The sequence below is a fragment of the Hyposmocoma kahamanoa genome, unplaced genomic scaffold (genome assembly GCF_003589595.1).
Source record: "Hyposmocoma kahamanoa isolate Upper Pololo Valley unplaced genomic scaffold, ASM358959v1 65, whole genome shotgun sequence".
NCBI lineage: Eukaryota > Metazoa > Arthropoda > Insecta > Lepidoptera > Cosmopterigidae > Hyposmocoma > Hyposmocoma kahamanoa.
The window spans coordinates 13,742,103-13,760,904 of record NW_020653853.1 but is presented as its reverse complement, the minus strand read 5'-3'; the positions used below and the strand labels follow the sequence as shown (position 1 = coordinate 13,760,904).

At 34.1% G+C, this 18,802-nt stretch overlaps 3 protein-coding genes across 3 annotated transcripts in view; 2 read left to right on the top strand and 1 right to left on the bottom strand.

The window, feature by feature from the left end:
- LOC113231532 (actin-related protein 5) overlaps positions 1–2,285 on the top strand; it is a 6,260-nt gene extending 3,975 nt beyond the window's left edge. Inside the window, exon 10 of the mRNA XM_026465854.1 lies at positions 2,216–2,285. Coding sequence (XP_026321639.1) covers positions 2,216–2,285 — 70 coding nt within the window. The remainder of the gene's footprint in view (positions 1–2,215) is intronic.
- Positions 2,286–2,936: 651 nt separating this feature from the next.
- LOC113231468 lies at positions 2,937–5,987 on the bottom strand. Its single transcript, XM_026465795.1, has 4 exons — positions 5,830–5,987; positions 5,381–5,576; positions 4,577–4,642; positions 2,937–3,060 (listed from the first exon to the last, which is right to left on the bottom strand). The coding sequence occupies exons 1-4, from the start codon at positions 5,862–5,864 to the stop codon at positions 2,956–2,958; spliced, it is 402 nt and encodes a 133-aa protein (XP_026321580.1). The 5' UTR covers positions 5,865–5,987; the 3' UTR covers positions 2,937–2,955.
- A 5,274-nt stretch (positions 5,988–11,261) lies between these two features.
- Positions 11,262–17,617, top strand: LOC113231291 (60S ribosomal protein L11). The gene is made up of 5 exons (XM_026465540.1): positions 11,262–11,282; positions 11,535–11,678; positions 12,311–12,460; positions 14,930–15,077; positions 17,473–17,617. The coding sequence occupies exons 1-5, from the start codon at positions 11,277–11,279 to the stop codon at positions 17,598–17,600; spliced, it is 576 nt and encodes a 191-aa protein (XP_026321325.1). The 5' UTR covers positions 11,262–11,276; the 3' UTR covers positions 17,601–17,617.
- The last annotated feature ends 1,185 nt before the right edge of the window (positions 17,618–18,802 follow it).

The window sequence follows — 18,802 nt, the reverse complement described above, 5'->3', positions numbered from 1 at the left end:
TGATATAGGTCTGAAATTGGTGGGGTCAGATGTACAGTGGGGGTGATGTACAGCGAACTGAGTTACGTGTATCTCAGAGCTTTGACGAAGTTAAACCATCAACTTCTTCATCGCATGGCCGTCCGAGAATTAACTTTGACGACACCAGTAAACGTACAAAAAGGAGAAGATTGGCTAGTTTGTCTAACCAAGACCCTTCTCTTGTACAGTCATTGCTCAATGCGTCCGATAGCTTGTCTTGTCCTGAAATCGATTCTAGCGAAGTTTTATCGCTCATTGTTGAAGCTCAGTTAACTCGACATCAATATATATTAGTAAAGAAATTTATAGACAATAAGTTTTCAAAAACCATTTTCCCATCTTACCAAAGTGTCGTGGAATCTAAAAAACACTGTTTATATTCTGAATGCCCTGTACTGCCATCGAAACCCCATTTCCCTATCAAAGATATCTTATCTAGAGACTCATTAGGTACACTATCCAAAACATCTTTTTGAGACTTGAGAATCCGATTGGCAGTATGATCTAATAAACTTTGAAGTTCGACTTCGGCGGATGATTCTGTAACAGTAATATCTGAAGGATAACAGTGTTTTTCTGACTCCACTCTTGAAGACAGTAGCCTGTTTGTTACTTCGTATGTGCCACTTCAGCTTGTTTTGACAACAGATAACAAAGAAAATTCAGTAGTTTTGTGGAAAAATCCTCGTCCTTCATCAACTCGATACTGTCGTCCTATACGCCTCCGATATTTGAAGGAATCGACTGCAGTGTCAGTTGAGGAAGAAGCTCATTTTAAAGATAAAATAAGGAACTTGCAGCCTACTGTTTTCAAGGAAGAAGATCGCGAATATCGCATTACTCATTGTTTGCAACTTACTATGGTAGATGGTAAAGTGTGTAATGCACTTAGTGGTGTTTCTTCATCAAAATGTTTTATTTGTAACGCCTTGCCCAGTGAAATGAACAAAATTGACGAATGTTTAAATAAGGAAGTCGATGAGAGTAAATATGAATTTGGTTTATCACCTCTTCACGCGTTAATACGTTTTTTTGAATATTTTGTTCATGTCGCGTACAAGTTAGATGTTAGGAAATGGCAAGCTAGGTCCGCTAATGACAAAATGCTTGTTGCTGCAAAAAAATCATATGTTCAGACTCAATTTAGAGAAAGATTAGGGCTTATAGTGGATAAGCCTAAAAGTGGCGGAAGCGGAACATCAAACGATGGTAATACAGCCAGGCGGTTTTTCTCGAATTCAGAAATTTCCGCTGAAATTACTGGGATCAAGAAGGATCTCCTAGATCGTTGCTGGATCATCCTTCAATGTTTAAATTCGGGATATAATATTAATAAGACGAACTTCGAAGAGTTCGCTTTAGAGACGGCTCGGCAGTTAGTTGCCGAGTATCCGTGGTATAACATGCCTGCTTCCGTTCACAAAGTTCTAATTCATGGTGCTAATGTTATAGATTACGGTTTGTTGTCAATCGGAGAGTTGTCTGAAGAAGCAGCTGAAGCGACTAACAAATACATCAAGTCTTTTAGAAAAAATCATACGCGTAAAATGAGTCGCATTGTGACCAACACAGATTTAGTAAATAGGCTGCTTCTTCATTCAGATCCCTTCATAACAGGTCTACGAAAGTTACCTGTTAAAAAAAAAGGTGTACTGTCAAAAGCTGTATTAGACTTGTTATGTATTTAAAGTTAATATTGTTGAGATTTAATGTATTTTGGTATAATTTGTGTTTTGTTTGTATTTTGTAAAATGAACTTTTTTATGTATTTTTATTGTTTTAATTTATTCATTTGTGGTTATTGTTAATACAAATAATCGTTATTTACACAGTTTTACCATTAAAAGTCGCAGTATAAAATGTTTTAGATACATCGTCTAAAAACAAAATTACTGCGAGACATTTTTACACCTAAATATTGTCAAATATTTTTTAAAATGTATAATTTTATTAATTTACGTTTACCTAATCATATTTTAACGTAATAAAATAAAAAAATAATAATAATTTCGGAGTTACGTATTTATGACCGCCTTAGTATGGAGCGTGAATCACCGTGCAATGATAAGTAGTAAGTCTCATTAAAAAATAATAATACTTGTACAATCGTCCAATTGACCGCATACATTTCGTATAGGGTGGTGTAGCATGGTTCTTTATTCTTTATTCTTTATTTGCATCAACCATAATACAGTATTAGGATGGAAAAACTTAAATCTAGGTTACAGTTCATTATGGACCCTGAAGGGCACAGCAAATTTTAATTTTAATTGGAGAGGGGAGGCTTTACCCTTCAGAATTTATTAATCTTATATGTTAAAATAAAAATAAAAGTAGAGTTTGATGTTTCACTAAATTCAGTAGAATATAATTAAATTAAATTTTGTCTGTTAATATAAAAAAAAGTTGAATACATTTATAATTTTTATTTTTTATGATTTATTTTTGTAGTTTTAGGCCGAAAATTTGTCGTTAAAATATTCTTGTACAGAATAATAACATTTTTCTATCAATAATTTTTTTACTTTCGTCATAAAACATTTTTCATTTGTTTCATCCTTGAAAGAATTGGGCAATTTATTAAATATTTTTACTGACATCACTAGGGGACTATTTGAATGTAAAGTCAATCGCGAGGTAGTTAACATGAGCCTGTTATTATGTCGAAATGTGAATCCACAAGATATATCTTTCCGCTTAGTAAACAATTCTGGGTGTTTCTTTACGAATTTACAAATTTCGTATATGTAAATGCAAGGCAAAGTTAAAATTTTGAGACTCTGGAAGACAGGTTTACAGGTGTCTGTTGGTTGTATATTTGCTATTATCCTAATTAGTTTTTTTTGCGAGGTCAGCAAATCTGTGGCGTCCACACTGGTTGGATGTTTTTGTTATAGTCTGTATATAAATAACATAATATGTATACGGAAACTGTTAAGTACATACCTTACAGGCTTGTGGCTTAGATCGCGGCGTCGACTGACCACCATTCGGAACCTCCATTTTAGTCTGAACTGATCCCATATCCACACCCATACCCTGGTAAAAATAGCTCTGTTTTAATGGAGTCAGTCATTATGTAGGCTGACAAGTTAAATAATGTAGCTTGAGAGTGAAAATTATGCATGTTATGTATGTTAAAGAAACCCATTTTTTTAGGCAGATCAAGATCAGGATGGGCGGATAGTTTGTTGCCAAAAAGATACGAAACATTTTTCAATAAACATTTGACGTAGGTACTTCATTTGTACAGATCAGAATAGGCGTTCCGAGATTTTGTTTCCGAACAAGTTATAAAACATTTTTCAATGAATATTGGCCTTAACGAGGTTCGTTTTTACCTGAAAAGCTAGATCAGAATAACCGTTCCGAGGTTCAGTTCCTAAATTGTATAAAAATGCAATAAATATTGGACTTACAAAGATCTTCTTTACAGTAGGACCAAGATCAGAAAGGGCGTCACGAGGTATATTTTCCAAAAAATACATAAAACATTTTTCGATAAATATTGGGTTTGCGAGATTAATATTTACAGGACCAGCAAGATGAGAATAAGCGTTTTGAGGGTTTCGTTCCAAAAGCACGTAGAACATTTTTTCGATAAATATCGCACTTGTAAGGATTTCACTCGAGTGAAATAACTTGAGTGACAAAATAGACTCTGCTATATGAATTTCTAGTTCCATTTTCACTTCTACATGCTATTCTTTTTATAGATTTAACTGAACAGAGCTCATTCTGTGTTACACTGAACGAATTGTTACCTATTCATGGCAAATAAATATTTCAATTTCATTTACAACAGTTGCGCTAGTAATAGCTTTTGATATCAGCGTTTGTTTCGCCAATAGACGATTAGTTCTTTTAAAATCCCGTGAAATGACAAGAGTTCATTTTTAACTTGTCAGTGCTTACTAAAGTGCTTATGTAATTTTCACGATAAGTTACAGGAAAAGAATAACCTTTAACCTGGGTAATGTAGCTAGTAAGATTACTTCATAGATTATTTCATATTGAAAGGCGATCCTTTCAATATGAAATACAGACTATTTTAAATGTTATACGAGTGCCTCTCGAAACACTCTCATTCTTCAGCGTATTGAACCTCGTGGTTCAATAAGTGCCAGACAAATACTTCAGAGTCAAATTGGTTGTGCACACACATTAAAAAAGGAACATGATCATCGTCAGGTAATATCAAAACGCAGAAAAGGACAACAGTTGGAACTGGTTACAGCTGACGACCGCATTTCTGGAGAAAACCAGTTCTAAGAGACGGGAGACAAATAACTGTCTTCAAAATTTATCAACAAACTGGAAGATCTTCTATAGATTGTAAACTTTTTTTGATGAACATATGAACAATTACATAAACCGCTTCGGAAAAGCCGTTATTCCGCAGAAGAGAGTGGTTAATCTTTTTTTCACCATTTAAGCATTTAGGAAGTGTTTAATACAAAACGATTGCTTGATTAAATATGACCAGCATTATTTAATTTTCATGAAAGATGGATTCCAATGTCATTTTTGTACGAATTTAAATAAATAAACTTACTTGTGAACACTGTCGGCCGTCCATGTCCATCTCAACACCCTCATCTTCCATTCCTTTAAAGCTCAACTGTTCAACAAAGATAGGAATATTTGAGGTACATAATACATTGCCATTTGTGCTGTTAAATGCAATACAATAAACCTAATTTAAAAAATAAAGTTCCTACTGTTGTATTATGTTCAATAGATCAGATAACTTCTTAGAAATTAATTTGCTTATCTTGAAAATAAAAATTATTTTAAGCTGAATTGAGAAGCTACGTAATAAATAAAAGTATATGATATTCTTTCTCTTCATAGAGAGTGGATAGATTTGACAGTATCTATATATTACAATATTAAATCTTTTTTCCATAGGTACGCTTGTATATGTATATACACTTGAAATCATCACATTGATTCTCACTCGTGAGGCAGATTCCCCTGAGAAGAACGAGTTGAAACTCCAGGCATTGGTTTTCATAGACACTTGTACACATTTACCACTACAATAATTATTTTAAATGTCATAAATAATAATAATTACGACTTTCTCCCTCGATTCTCTCTTCGAGCAACCAATTCGGAATCATCAGTATGAGATCATCATCAGTAACACATTATTGTCCACTACTAGACATAGGTCTCACCCAAGATATATCATATTACTGTCTATGATTATTCCCATATAGTAGCTGCTAATAAATTCCGCAGATCTTGTGAGGGGGTCCTACACTAATCTCTGACCTTAACGCGGTTTTCTTATTTTTATTTGATGGATTGACACAATAAAAATAATATAAAACAGACAGACCATCAAGGTTACCTCATCATCTTGTTGTTGTAATTCCTGTTGCTGCTGATGGTCCAGCAGCTCCTGCTGGTGCACTTGTTGCTGAATTATGAGGCTGTCCTTTGAGTCCTCCTGGTGGTGTTGCTGCATATTTATGATACCATGTGTGGAGTCCGACCGGACGATCGAGGGGGGGCCGGCGTGTAAATGTGGGTGGGGGGTGTAGAAGCTGCAACAAATAATAGACTTAGGCTTAGAATACAAATTACAAGGAACTAGGAATGATCTCTGTGCATGGGTTATACTTAAGGAACTGCAAACAGAATAGTTAAGAATTAGGAAGAGATGCTAGTGAAGTAGCATTAAATAGGGAAAAATGGTGAAAAAAAATACATTCCTACTACTTTATTCAGGTTTTATGCATATAATTCGTCATTGATCAGAGATCATACATCAATCTAGTGATCTGTAATAAAAGTTACCTCATAGGCTCAGCCTTGATCTGCTGCTCGAACATGGAGATGGTGGCGAGTAGGTCGCCGGGGGGCGGCACGGGGACCCCCACGCCCCGTGCCACACCCCCGACGCCAACGCCCCAGTGCGCTGGGAAGCTAATGGCGATTTCTGTTCTGCCCCCCCATACTTAATTCTGCCTCCTGTGCAAACAAGAAATTACATTCATTAGTATTTTCTAAATAATTATCGCTTATCACAGTAAGTTGATGTATATTTAGAATTTTTAAATTTGATTTGTATATTGACAAACTTTGAAATCAAGATTCGACCTTGATTTCATTATTTAACAATTTGTTGTCTCTTCCATTCTAGAATTAGTTTTTTTCACGTTATGTCCCCATTTTACTGTAACAACAACACTAACTGTGAAGTGTCACGTCAAAAGACAAACATTTGTATGTTTTTTATTGTGTAGGTACTTTTTAAACAGTTGTGGTTTAACTAAACAAAGGAACTAAAGTAAATTTATACCTATGAAACTCTCAGTAAATATACAGCTAACATCAATTAAACCCCACCAAAGGAACCTGGACTGCTCAAAATAAAACAATGTGCTTTTGTCCGAAACTTCTATTTTTAAAACAATTAAAATTCAAGAAAACGTTTTAAATAAAATACCGAAAATGCTACACCCCTTCAGTTCTTTGTTCTTAACAGGACAATTTTAAGTTGACAGATTGCCATCAGAAGGATCAATTTTAAATTTTACTTTATAGTCCAAAAAAAACACTTGTAATTCTGTCCAAACTAAATATCCTGTGCATTTGGAAAGAAATGAATAGTGTGATAATGACATCCCTTTTCATTTCAATAAAGAAGAGGTCAGTGATGGTTAACTGGTTTAAAAAGATAATATTGAAGAGGTGTCAAATTCTAGAATAGCTTAGCTTTTAACAGGCTGAGTTTTATAATTGTTTCATAAATTTCTCAAAAAACTAACATAGACTTATAGATAATTATCTCATTTCAAAGTTGTTCAAGTCATGTTCACATGACTTAGGTAAGTAATTGACTCTAAAAGTATTCATACCTAATTAGTTAGCACCACACATATTTTTTATACAAAAAAGATTGTGTACATTTGACCTTCATCTCGCTTGATGGAAAGTGTTGATGAGGTCAACAATGTAGCATGCACACCAAAATGATGCATTAAAAAGGCCCAAATTATAGCATTTGGGGAAATATACTGCTAAGTCCTTACTATTCCAAATGACTTCACCATAGTCAGTTCACATTTGAATCTAATAAGAAATTTAATTTCTTTGCCTCCAACTTTTCGATAATTATATCACTTGCATTTTCTGATTATATTTTTATAACTTAATCTTCTAAAAATGTGTAATAAGTGAATAACATAAATTTGTCTAAGGCAACCTTATTGAGGAAAAGCAACTATAGAACAGCTTCATTAAAACTTTTATGACAACTGCCCAAAGGTTTGACTACTATAATAAACAATGATTCTGCATTTAAAATTAAAGTGCCCAAGTCAAAGTAACTACTTCTTTGGCTGTTAAAATTTAAATAAACAAATTATTGTTTTATGGGTGAAATGAATTCATAATTACAAAATGACTCAAACAACTCATAAATTGGTTTTAGGTATCAAGTTGTGTCTGTCAATCTAAATTTGAAATAAGTTCTTGATACACAATCACTTGCTATACTTCCAATGTTGAAGGTTGCCCAACCTTTTCCTCAGTGACTCAATACTGATTCTGTCATCAGAGTTCAGTACATCTTTGAGAAGAACAAGGCAAACCGAGAATGAACAGTATTAAAGAGTAACATTTCACTTGAGTGAAAATGAGATCCATTTGAATGTTACTTGAAAAGAATCCTCTACCTGCAAATTGACGCAGTGTTTTTTTTACAAAGTGTACACAATTATGCATCGTTATTTAAATTATTATACACGTATTGTAGATCTGTAATGGGAATGAATATTTCTTACGAATAATAATGTAAGCTCAGCAACCAACACTATATTAACCATTGCTGGTGATATTAAAACACTTGGAAGAGCAAGAGATGCTAGTGCTACAAATAAAGTTGTATTCTATAAAGTGGTGTACTTGGAAAATTTCATTTCTCGCATTTTTCCATCACTGCGTGATCTAGACTGCACGTTAAATTTGCTTTGTTCTATCAGCTTCGGAATCGATAGCATAAATATTTATTGAGCATTGGCTATAGACCCCATGTATGTAACACACATAAATTAAACATTAATTATTTTTAAAGCAGTATTACGTGCACGCTTTAATTTTTGTTTTGACGTGCAGGCAGAAAAAATGACAGATTGTTTTGTTTTCATTCACTCTCATTCGTCGTCGTCGGCATTTCTTTTTGGGAATTATTTTGCACGCTTCCGGTATGAATGTTAAACAGGATTGTCAGTCATTCTCAAACTGTAACGACTTACATAATATTCTCACTTTTAACTTCAAGTTGTAATTTTTGTATAACAAAAGCCTTTATTAGTCCTCTACAGATTCTCCAAAGATTTGTTAGTCTTGTACAATTGAAATAAACTGGATTCAGAGCTTGCACAAAGATTTCCGCACTCTTCTCTCCGTCGACGATGATTTGTATTTAATTAACAACAAGATTTACAGATTGATATATTAGGGTTCAGTGACAGTGCGCAAAAATTACAGTAGACAATTTTTATATTAATTTCTGTATTTTGCGAATACATATTTTATAAACCAAAAGTAGGTACTCGGAAACCAGACTAGATTGACTACTAATTACTGTGTGTAATAAATAATGCAATTATATTTCGTCACGAATATTTTAAAGCAATAAATGTAACTGGCAAAAAAATAATTAAATGCTGCTATCAAAATTACTTACCAGTAACATAATCGATATAAGCCACAATAATAAAATTATGTAAATTGAATGGGTACCTATAGCTGTATGTAATGCTAATCAAGATTTGATCAGCGTCCATAATTTATGATTAGTTAATGATTAAGTATAAACTTTCATGAATAATAATAACATCTTCTGTATAGTTTACAGCTTATAGATATTGATTGATATTCAAAAACAATTTGGAATATAGTAATGGGTAAACTTTGCAACAACCGCCTTGGTCAATAATATTACAGAAAATGCTATTACGAAAGCGTGGTAATTCTGAAAGATATGGAGATACCATAACTAAGGTTAAGCCCTTTACAATTTATGATGTTTGTGTTTAATAGTTCAAAGCAGGATAAGAATGAAATTGGTGTGAATAAAATAAAAAGCCTGTTTGCGTGCATTAAATGATTTAATTAAAAAAAAAACAAATTGTTAATCTACAGTGCAATAAAACAAGTACCTAAAAGAAAATTGAAATAAACACAAAGAATGAAAGATGTTAAATACAACATTAAGCAAATAATTCTACACATTGATTACATTTAAAAATCTACACTACTTTAATATTATGTTTCAACCTTTGTTGATTGAAGTGTTTCCAAATACAATTTTGACAATAAAGCAAAGTAAGTACCTGATACAAGGCCCCTATTATATTTTGCAGAAAGCTATCTATGTTTGTATATACACATAAGTATACGAACGCTTATCTCGCACATATTTGTGCGCAGATAGATATGTGAGTTATAAACATATTATATCAACGATTAGCTAGTAAACTAAAAAGTAATTGAAATTTTTCAGAAATAAGTAAGAACCTTAACAAAATATTAAATGGCGGAAGCTCACCGACCGATTGTCTCCACCCAGCCTCCCCCCCAGCCATCAATAAAATGGCCAATTCGTTATTGAATTTTGTCCCCAACTTTCAAATCGAGGTTGCGCGACGCCGGTAGTGACTCGAAAAGTAATTTAATGACCGCTACTGCTCCAATGTAAACAATACAAGTTTTTAGCGTTTTATTCTTTAGTAATTAGTGTAAGTTATGTCATATCCTCACTAAATGGACAAAATGCACTTTGTGTTATTTGCAGATAAAGAACATTAAACAACATCTGGTAAACATAAACATGACTAAGAAATAAAAGAGTCATCCCTATTGGTAATACGACGACCTTTCATTAAATATGGAGGGAATGAAGATATAAATTTATTATTATTCCTTTTTTATGCAAGTTTCATTGCGCTATGCTAATCTATCGTTACTTATATATAGCAAAACTTGGATTCTACTCACATAAGTAAAGGAACACCTATTTATAGAAGCGTGTGCGGAAACACATAAATTACGGCACTAATTACACAATTTCATAAAGATTGGCCATTCGAATTATGTTTTTCTTAGACACCGACATAAAATGGCTGCTACCTCATTGTTCTGCGCGTTCGTTCGTGCGCATAGAAGCCGTGAACGCTTGGGAACGACGTCTCCGCCAATTAAAATTATGGCGCGAAATTTAAGGCGTCGTTAAATTGATCGTAATAGCTATCAACATATATTATTATTATTCATAGTGGCAAGCCTTCAGTTGCAGAAATTAACTATTACATAACAGTAAACATATGTTGTTATAGATAGCATAATGAACATAGGAATGTAAATTAAAGGCTCGTAATCCATTTCCGATTTATTATCATGCTTATAAGTTGACCTCCTTTTGTTTATATGATGTCTGATTCCTTTTAAATGCTCGTTCAATTGGTTATCCGAATTTGTATATACGTCACACAAGGTACAATAATATCTTTGAAACTTTTTGGTTGCATTTAACTTATTTTTATCCATGTTTTACTTTTTAACACAATACAGCGAAGGTAATATTAACGGTTATATGTATGTATTATTAAGTAAATATGCATGTACTGTTTAAATTACTTTAATTAAACAATGTACACTAATAAACTGCTTTTTATATAGTTAACAATAATTCAGTAATCAGTATAACGTTACTAATAAATAGAATTGTTGTCATAAAGCCCGTTTTTACGAGATACAATGTTTATTACTATATTGCAAGGAACACGTGTCTTTTAAGTTGCACTAAAAGTCAAATAGCATTTTCTCCTTGTAACATTTTGTTAGAGTCGTTTTAAAGAATTCCAATGAAAGGGATCTTTAGCTATCACTTATACTTATATATATTATAAAGTTCAATCGATTTTTGTTTAATATTTAATTTAAAAATCTAATCTTGAACAGTATAAAAACATGTTCATGTAATTAATTCATAAATTTAAAAAGAACTGATTTAATTGCGTTAATAAAGCACATTATTTCAAAATGGAACGGTTATTTTTTTTATGTCGCATTAAAAACATATTTGATATTATGAATCGATTCACAATACCGATTACAATAAATAATATATACTTATGGAAATTAGAACAAAAATAGCAACACTGGAGTACTGTCAAATTTGACGTTTAATTGATGTTGTCTATGGTGCCTTAAATTCTTTTCGAAATTCGCTAACAATGACGGTAGGTGTTTTGTGTTTATCCCGAATTAAAATCCAAGTTAATCTGTGAAATTTCTTGGTAAAGTAAATCTGTAATATGTGAACGTTATTTTGCTTAGTATAGTGGCCCTATCAAATGCTATATTTTAATTATAAAATGTGTTTGCATGGCTGTAAATTCGGCTAACCTTATCAGCTAACTTGGGGTTAGAATACACCGAATTTGGTTTATTCGGTGATAACTGTGGCAATAACAAGAGAATGTGTTTTTCAGCGAGTACCAAAAACCGTCATCGAGAAAGGGAAAAAGGCGCCCAAGGATAATGCTAAAAATGTTATGAGAAACCTGCACATCAGGAAACTCTGCCTGAACATTTGTGTTGGTGAATCTGGTGATAGGCTGACACGTGCTGCTAAGGTTTGTGTTTATGACAGGTCATTGTCTAAAAAGCATTCATCGATAGACCATTTAAGGAAATAATAATAACGTTAAGGCATTGAACATAACCAATAAGTGGTTAAAGTGCGACCCATAGCAGTATTTACTGTATTACATTATAAATAAAAATTATGCTAGATATTTTAAATTAAAAAAAAATGCTATTCTAAAAATTTTGTAAAGTAACATGTTAGCATGATCTTGTTCAGGATTCACTTCTGATAGGTGTATCTTTGTAATTTCATGCAAGAATATTATTTCTGATTTGCAACTTCTGAGTACTATTATCTTACTACCCAGAATACTCGAAGAAATGACAAATATAATTTTCGTGAATATATTTGTCATGTTTATTGCAGAAAATTCTTATTTACTGGGATACTTAAACAAGCCAATATAGTTCAAGTGATGTAAACAATGCAGTTTAGTTGTATTTCTATATGTGCATTTTGGATCTAATGAAATCTGTAAAATATAAAAGTACTTTCTTTAGATTAGATTTTTGACTCATAAGAAATTACTATGATACTATAGGCATTTCTGCACATATGGAAGTGAAAAATTGTGTACTTTTTTTTTAAATTATAAAATGCTTGTGTTCTGAATTTCAGGTGTTAGAACAGCTTACTGGCCAGCAGCCAGTGTTTTCTAAGGCCCGTTACACTGTGCGATCATTTGGTATTCGCCGTAATGAAAAGATTGCTGTCCACTGCACTGTTCGTGGTGCCAAGGCTGAGGAAATCCTTGAGAGGGGTTTGAAAGTTAGTATTATGAAAATTTTGAAATCTTTACAATTCTTATTCTAAAATTGTGTTTATTGTACACTTTTTATATTTGCAAGAAACAAGCAAGCATTACAGTATTTGGCTTAACAACACACACTACATATTCAAGCCATATATTGCATATTTCAGAAGCTGAGCAATGTAGATGGATTTTAATATTTACTTTGATGAGACATGAATAATTTCAATAGTAGGCTATTGGTATGTCTCCCTAAAGCTGGGTACTCATTAATGTGCTGTTACTGTAATGTGACAGATACGTAATAAGGTTCTAGTGTATATGCATGCAGTCTTCAATCAGATGGCTCACTGTGAACTCCGCGAGTTCTGCTTGTGGCAGCCTTGTAAACCACATACACACTATGATTTTTGGTTACATAATATGCAATGGTTGAATAAAATGCTTAGAAGCGCTGCAGTGGCTCTGCAATTGCACGTCTGTAATGCTTCAATAATTTTTAGTTCTCTTATTGTGACTGCAGAAGTAGCCTGCACATGTCACGACAGTGGCGTTACAACTGCACTTCTAAGTGTAGTATGAAAATCAGTAATGGAGTGGCTGTAGCTCCTCTGAATACTACTAATACTGTAGCTCCCCTAATACATATTTGTGAACTTCAGGAATACAGCCATAGAATTTGGAAATGGATAAAATTTTACATTTTATTTGAATGTCAGGTATGTGTCAAAGTTGAGTTGTGTTTCTTTACTTGGCCTGGCCTGTCATCTACTAAAGTCTAGAAGAGAACAGTCTTATTAACGGACTTCAAAAAAGAGGGACATTCTCAATTTGACAGCATTTTTTTGTGTGTGTTGCATTTTGAAACCGATTTTGATGATTCTTTTTTTTGTCCCATTTAAATTTGAAGAAAATATTTCACCTCTAAGGTCTTTCCACCAGAGATGTGCTATGTAGTGAGGTGGTGTGCGAAAGGAAAACATCCACCAATAGGATTACTTCACTTTCCGAGCCTCACTTAGCACAGCTCCAGTGGAAAAGGGTTAGCGGAGCTAAGTATTCGTACATACAAAATAGCGAGATATGTTTTTTTTTTGCCCCGCACTAGGGAAACCCTGTGTCGCGGGTGCCATGGACACACACATAGACAACCACAAATTACACCCAAACTCACGAGAGAAATAAATGCAGGCCATACAAATATTTCTCCCGGCCCGGGAATCGAACCCGGGGACCTCTGCGTGGCCGTCCGGTATGGTAACCGTTCGGCTACGGAGGCAGTTGTGCGATGGATATGGGCGAGGAATGTGTGCAAAACAGTGTAGGAAACTGGAGCTACTGAAAGTATGGTGCTACTGAAAGTATGACACTAACTGACACTGCTCACCCCACCACACCGTACCCCACATAAAGCACCGCGCCACATCCTATCACCGCCTAGCTACCTCGCACAGCTTTGGTGGAAAACATCACACTGTTTCACAGCTTCTACACGTTCTCCCACCACCTCGCTGACTCGCACATCTCCAGTGGAAAGGCAGCCTATGAGTGGCTAAGTAGGGGTTGATTCCGGCATCGCGCACTTTTCTTTAAACGTCTGCAATAAAACTTGGCAAATAGGTGTAATTCCAATAAAAAAGCTGATAAGCAAACTTTGGAGGTTGGTGTCTTTTTTAATAAAAAGTTAAAATTGTTTTAATAACCATACAAATTCCCGTTTAGTTTATTTTGTTGTTACTGGTAGGGCTGGCATGACAGCGCGACGCGCCTATTTGGGAGGTTTTATAGTCACGCGTTTCGGCAGCGCCGTCGGAGCGCGCGCGTTCGGATATATGGGGGTAGTTAGTAGCGTTTCAAACTCGCGCGGTTGGGCAGCGCCGTTCGTTGAACGCGTCCTATTCGCGCGGCGCGGTCGAACCGCGCGCCGCTCGTGCGCTTCTACGGCCATTGTGCGTTTTAGTCTGACGCCGTTGAGACGCGCCGTTAGGTTCTGTTGTGTACAAAATGAATTACATCGATACGGGACGAGTAATTGACGAAGTGCGAATTAGAAGATGTTTATGGGACCCGGCCGATGATTTTACGTTACGTTACGTTACGTTACGTTAGAAAGATGTTACGTGTTCGCCTCTCAGTAACCTTGTAGCGTTATAAGGATCAACACCTACTGTTCTTCGACGTTGTTGTTGCCTTTTTTTCCATAAAAAGTAAATAGCCAGTACTCTAACCGCATTGCCGTTCATTTTGTACACGACTGTCTCACAGCAGCTAAACGCGCCGTACTAATGTCGTTTTATAGTGCACCGCTGTTCAAACGCGCGCTGTCCAACAGCGCGCTACCCAACGGCGCGTCTAGCCGCGTGACTATAAAACCAGCCTTTACGCATAGAAATCGCGCGCTCTATGTCGCTCTCGCACATGTCGTGCTCTGTTGTGCTAGCCCTATAGATCTTCATTTTGTAATCGCTTCTGTACTTTGCTTTCAGGTGCGAGAATATGAGTTGAGGCGTGACAACTTCTCCGCCACCGGCAACTTCGGTTTCGGTATCCAGGAGCACATTGATTTGGGTATCAAGTATGACCCTTCAATTGGTATCTACGGTCTTGACTTCTACGTTGTTCTGGGGCGACCAGGTTAGATGTTTTAATTACTTTTGTCTTTATTTCCTCGTTTCTGTAAGTTAATATACTACCGCGAACTCGAAACCGAGAAAATAATGTTTAAAGAAATTAAATTAAAAATATCTACATTTCTTTTGCAGTAACTTCATACCTTATCCATATATCGCACTGCTATTGCAAGTGTTGTAACTCAAAATATGTGACATTCAAGATTATACTGTTGTTGAATGTAAAATTTTAATCTCTATACATCAATATAGCCATCTGTTAAATATCGCGAAAAACAAACGAGAGATATCTAATTAAATCAAAATGAGACAAACTTTTTGTGAACAGTCTTTACTTAAAAATATGAAATTATTTTTTCCCTATTATTTTTCAACAAAAAGTAAGAATTTAATTAGTATTTATGTACATAAATTTTAATAATATTTTACAGTTCTTCAGCGATTTTGAAAAAATATACATGTTGAGTTAATACACTATTGCATATTTACGATATGTAAAAATTAAAATAGTGACAGATCAGCCCTTTTTTACTGATCACGGCAGTATACTTAACAATTTTTTTGAAAAAATGTCACATACTCCTTTTCAACTAATGGCGGCATTATATTTATGTACAGATCGTTGAGGAGCTTGGGAACAAAAATCGATAGATTGTTAAATTTCAATGGATTTCAATGGATTTCATTCAATGGATTTGTCGCATTGTTAAGATCCGTGCATTTGAAACGTATTTTGAAGGGAGGTTTTAGCGGTTGCTGTTCAGGTTGTACAAATTATTCATAGAAACATGCAAAAACTATGGGTTGGAAAAAAAAGGAGAACGAGTCAAAATGTGGCTGGCATATGAGTTTTTTTATTCCAATGCTCAACACTTGAACAAGTTCCACATATTTTGCTCGAGTGGGTATGAATGCATGATCTTTTGCAGCAGGGTCTTCACAGTTGTATTATTGAGTGGAATCACGTTGATTATAACGCAATTAACTGAACACCTTGCATATAAATAGATTTAGTGGTGCAATTTAGTGCTGCTAATTAACAAATTAGAATGCAGGACATAGTGCAATCTACACAAAATTTTTTTTTATCACGGCTGGCATAATGGTTGCTAATACTGTTAACTGCATTCAGTTACAGTCATATATCGCACTGTTAATACAATAGTGTACTCAAACTCAAAAAATGTATTTTTACAGAATCGCTGAAAAACGAATTACTCACTTCCAGCGAAATATTATTAAAATGTATTTTCTACTTGCCAAATAAAAGGAAAAAATAATTTAATTTTTTTAGAAACTTATTTATTAAGACTGTTTTATCCAGAACTAGTTCGCAAAAAATTTGTCTCATTTTGAGTTAAGTAGATTTATTTTAATTGTTTCTGACATTATTTTGACGAAGGTTTTATTGACGTGTAGAGAATCGAATATTACGTTCAGCAATGGTATGATCTTGACTATTTCACATATTTTGAGTTACAACTCTTGTAATAGCAGTGCAATATGTAAACATTACAGTATAAAAATTATTGAAAATGCAGCAATTTGTTCAAGAGTGTAATTTAATTTAACGTTCTGCTCTGTAATTCATGTGCTAGAATAAAGCTTTACTAAGAAGGAATTTAGTGAACTGCTGTTATTCTCAAATCATACGAGACACATGTTATAGAGTACAATATAATCTTTTATAGCTGAATAATAATAATGTGTGAATATAAATATGTCTAAAATTTTGATATTTCGTCTTAGGTCTATTCTTCCAACAAATGCTTGCTGGTTAAATATTACACAAATTAATACAGTTGCACACTCCAGTGTCTGAAGGATAACCATCAACCAATATTTCGCACACGAAAATAAATACTGTCGTAACTGAAAAGTGTTTGAATTGATTATGATATTGATATGTCAAATAATGGGATTGCTTTAATTATACATAATAATTACTTATCCACTTGTAAACGAGAATATAAATTTATTGGTTGGAAAATCGTGATTTCTCAATTCCACCTTTTTTTTGTTACGACAGTATTTGGTTTCATGTGCGATTTTTTTATCTTTAAAGCTCAATTTACAATGCCGCGGAACGGAATAGACGCGAATATTTATGTCAATTGTGTAACATACAAACAAGATACGAGCCAAATTACAGGTCACACATTTTGCAAGGAATTCTCGCGCATTCTCGGGAATTACTGCAATTACCATATAGTATCTAGTTTGTACTTTGCGATGTAAATTGAGCCTTAATGGGAGGCTTACTAGTTGTTACAACCAGTTAGGCATGGCGACAGAATAAATAAGAGTGAACACATTACACTGTAAATTAGCGAGATCTATAAGCGATAAGAGCAGTATATAGTTGTTAATATATGCTTAACGAATATTTTTGTTTTCAGGCTTCAACGTAGCGCATAGAAGACGCAAGACAGGCAAGGTTGGGTTCCCCCACCGCCTGACGAAGGAAGATGCTATGAAGTGGTTCCAACAGAAATACGATGGTATCATCCTTAACAGCAAAAAGTAACTTAAGTAAACCAATATTATAAATAACTTTTTGTTTCATTTCTTCAAGATAAAAAGCGTTTCCTGTGGTACTATTACTATACGATAACTACCGATTCGAGTAGAGTACTACACTTAACTATAAATAATAACTACACAAACAAAAAGCCTCATCCTACATACTATCGCAAAGTTTTGACCTAAAAGAATAAGAATAACGTTCCAGGACCACAGGCACCCAATGATAACTTTAATTCTTCTAATTAGCATAAATAATTCAATAACTATTTTTCAGACCTAAATTGTGAATATTTGTTTTTTCAAACAAACCCAATTCAGTTTCAGGGTCTTTACAGGTCATGGCCACGGCTGAACGGAAAAAATAAATAAAACGCCATTTAGATCCGAAAAATAGTTTCATTCCTTATCTGTAACAATCGCGAAAACATAACTCGATATAAGTAAAATTGTAAGTTTATCGTGAAGAAGTTTATACAATTTGTAAGTCAATGACAATACCGCATGGTTACAACGTACCTTAGAGGATGGAAAAAAAACAACGTACTATCGCCAGCTGTCAAATCAATCTAGACAATGGCAAAAATAATCCCACTGGCTAGACCAGTCCAGGGTTTCCAGACGTAGGAGATTTCTCGTACGTTTGGTGTTCTCCGTACGAGATACGAGCCAACTCCGGACCTCGTATGCATTTAGTACGAAATTTTCAGAATATTAATTGTAAATGTAACATTTTGTCCAAACCAAAAAATTAAAAAAAAGGTTTTTTTTTAAATTGCATGCACTCAATCTTACATCGCATTCTTGGGGGAAACCCCGTTTTGAGGCATGCTGTTCTTATTGCACCAATGAATGTTTAAACCGGTTATTAGTTTTTCATATATTTTCAGAAGGCAGTATTTTAATATAATTTAACAGTTAATTTACATAATGTGTAGTGACAGTGAATCTTTATCCACTCCAATATCCAATCAATATCCATTTTGGATATTTTTCTTAGAGGAGTGGATAAATACATTTTGGATATTTTTCTTAGAGGAGATGCAGGATGCAGGATGGACTGCAAAGAAAGCAGGTGGTACAATATCTCAACACCGTACGCAAACCTTTGGGATGAATGACTGAAGGATCCGTATAATAATATACTTTACTAAAAACTTATGTTTTTATAAACGATCATTAAACGATGATTATTTTTTATTCCTT

What these genes read in the sequence shown, in the direction of transcription:
- LOC113231468 (XM_026465795.1), bottom strand. Translation starts at nt 5,864, where the DNA reads ATGTTCGAGCAGCAGATCAAGGCTGAGCCTATGAG. An exon ending in ATCAAGGCTGAGCCTATGAG is followed by an intron (nt 5,577 to 5,829) that starts GTAACTTTTATT and finishes TATTTGTTGCAG; the next exon opens with CTTCTACACCCCCCACCCAC. An exon ending in ACGGCCGACAGTGTTCACAA is followed by an intron (nt 3,061 to 4,576) that starts GTAAGTTTATTT and finishes TATTTTTACCAG; the next exon opens with GGTATGGGTGTGGATATGGG.
- LOC113231291 (XM_026465540.1), top strand. An exon ending in TCCTTGAGAGGGGTTTGAAA is followed by an intron (nt 12,461 to 14,929) that starts GTTAGTATTATG and finishes CTTTGCTTTCAG; the next exon opens with GTGCGAGAATATGAGTTGAG. An exon ending in CGTTGTTCTGGGGCGACCAG is followed by an intron (nt 15,078 to 17,472) that starts GTTAGATGTTTT and finishes TTTTGTTTTCAG; the next exon opens with GCTTCAACGTAGCGCATAGA.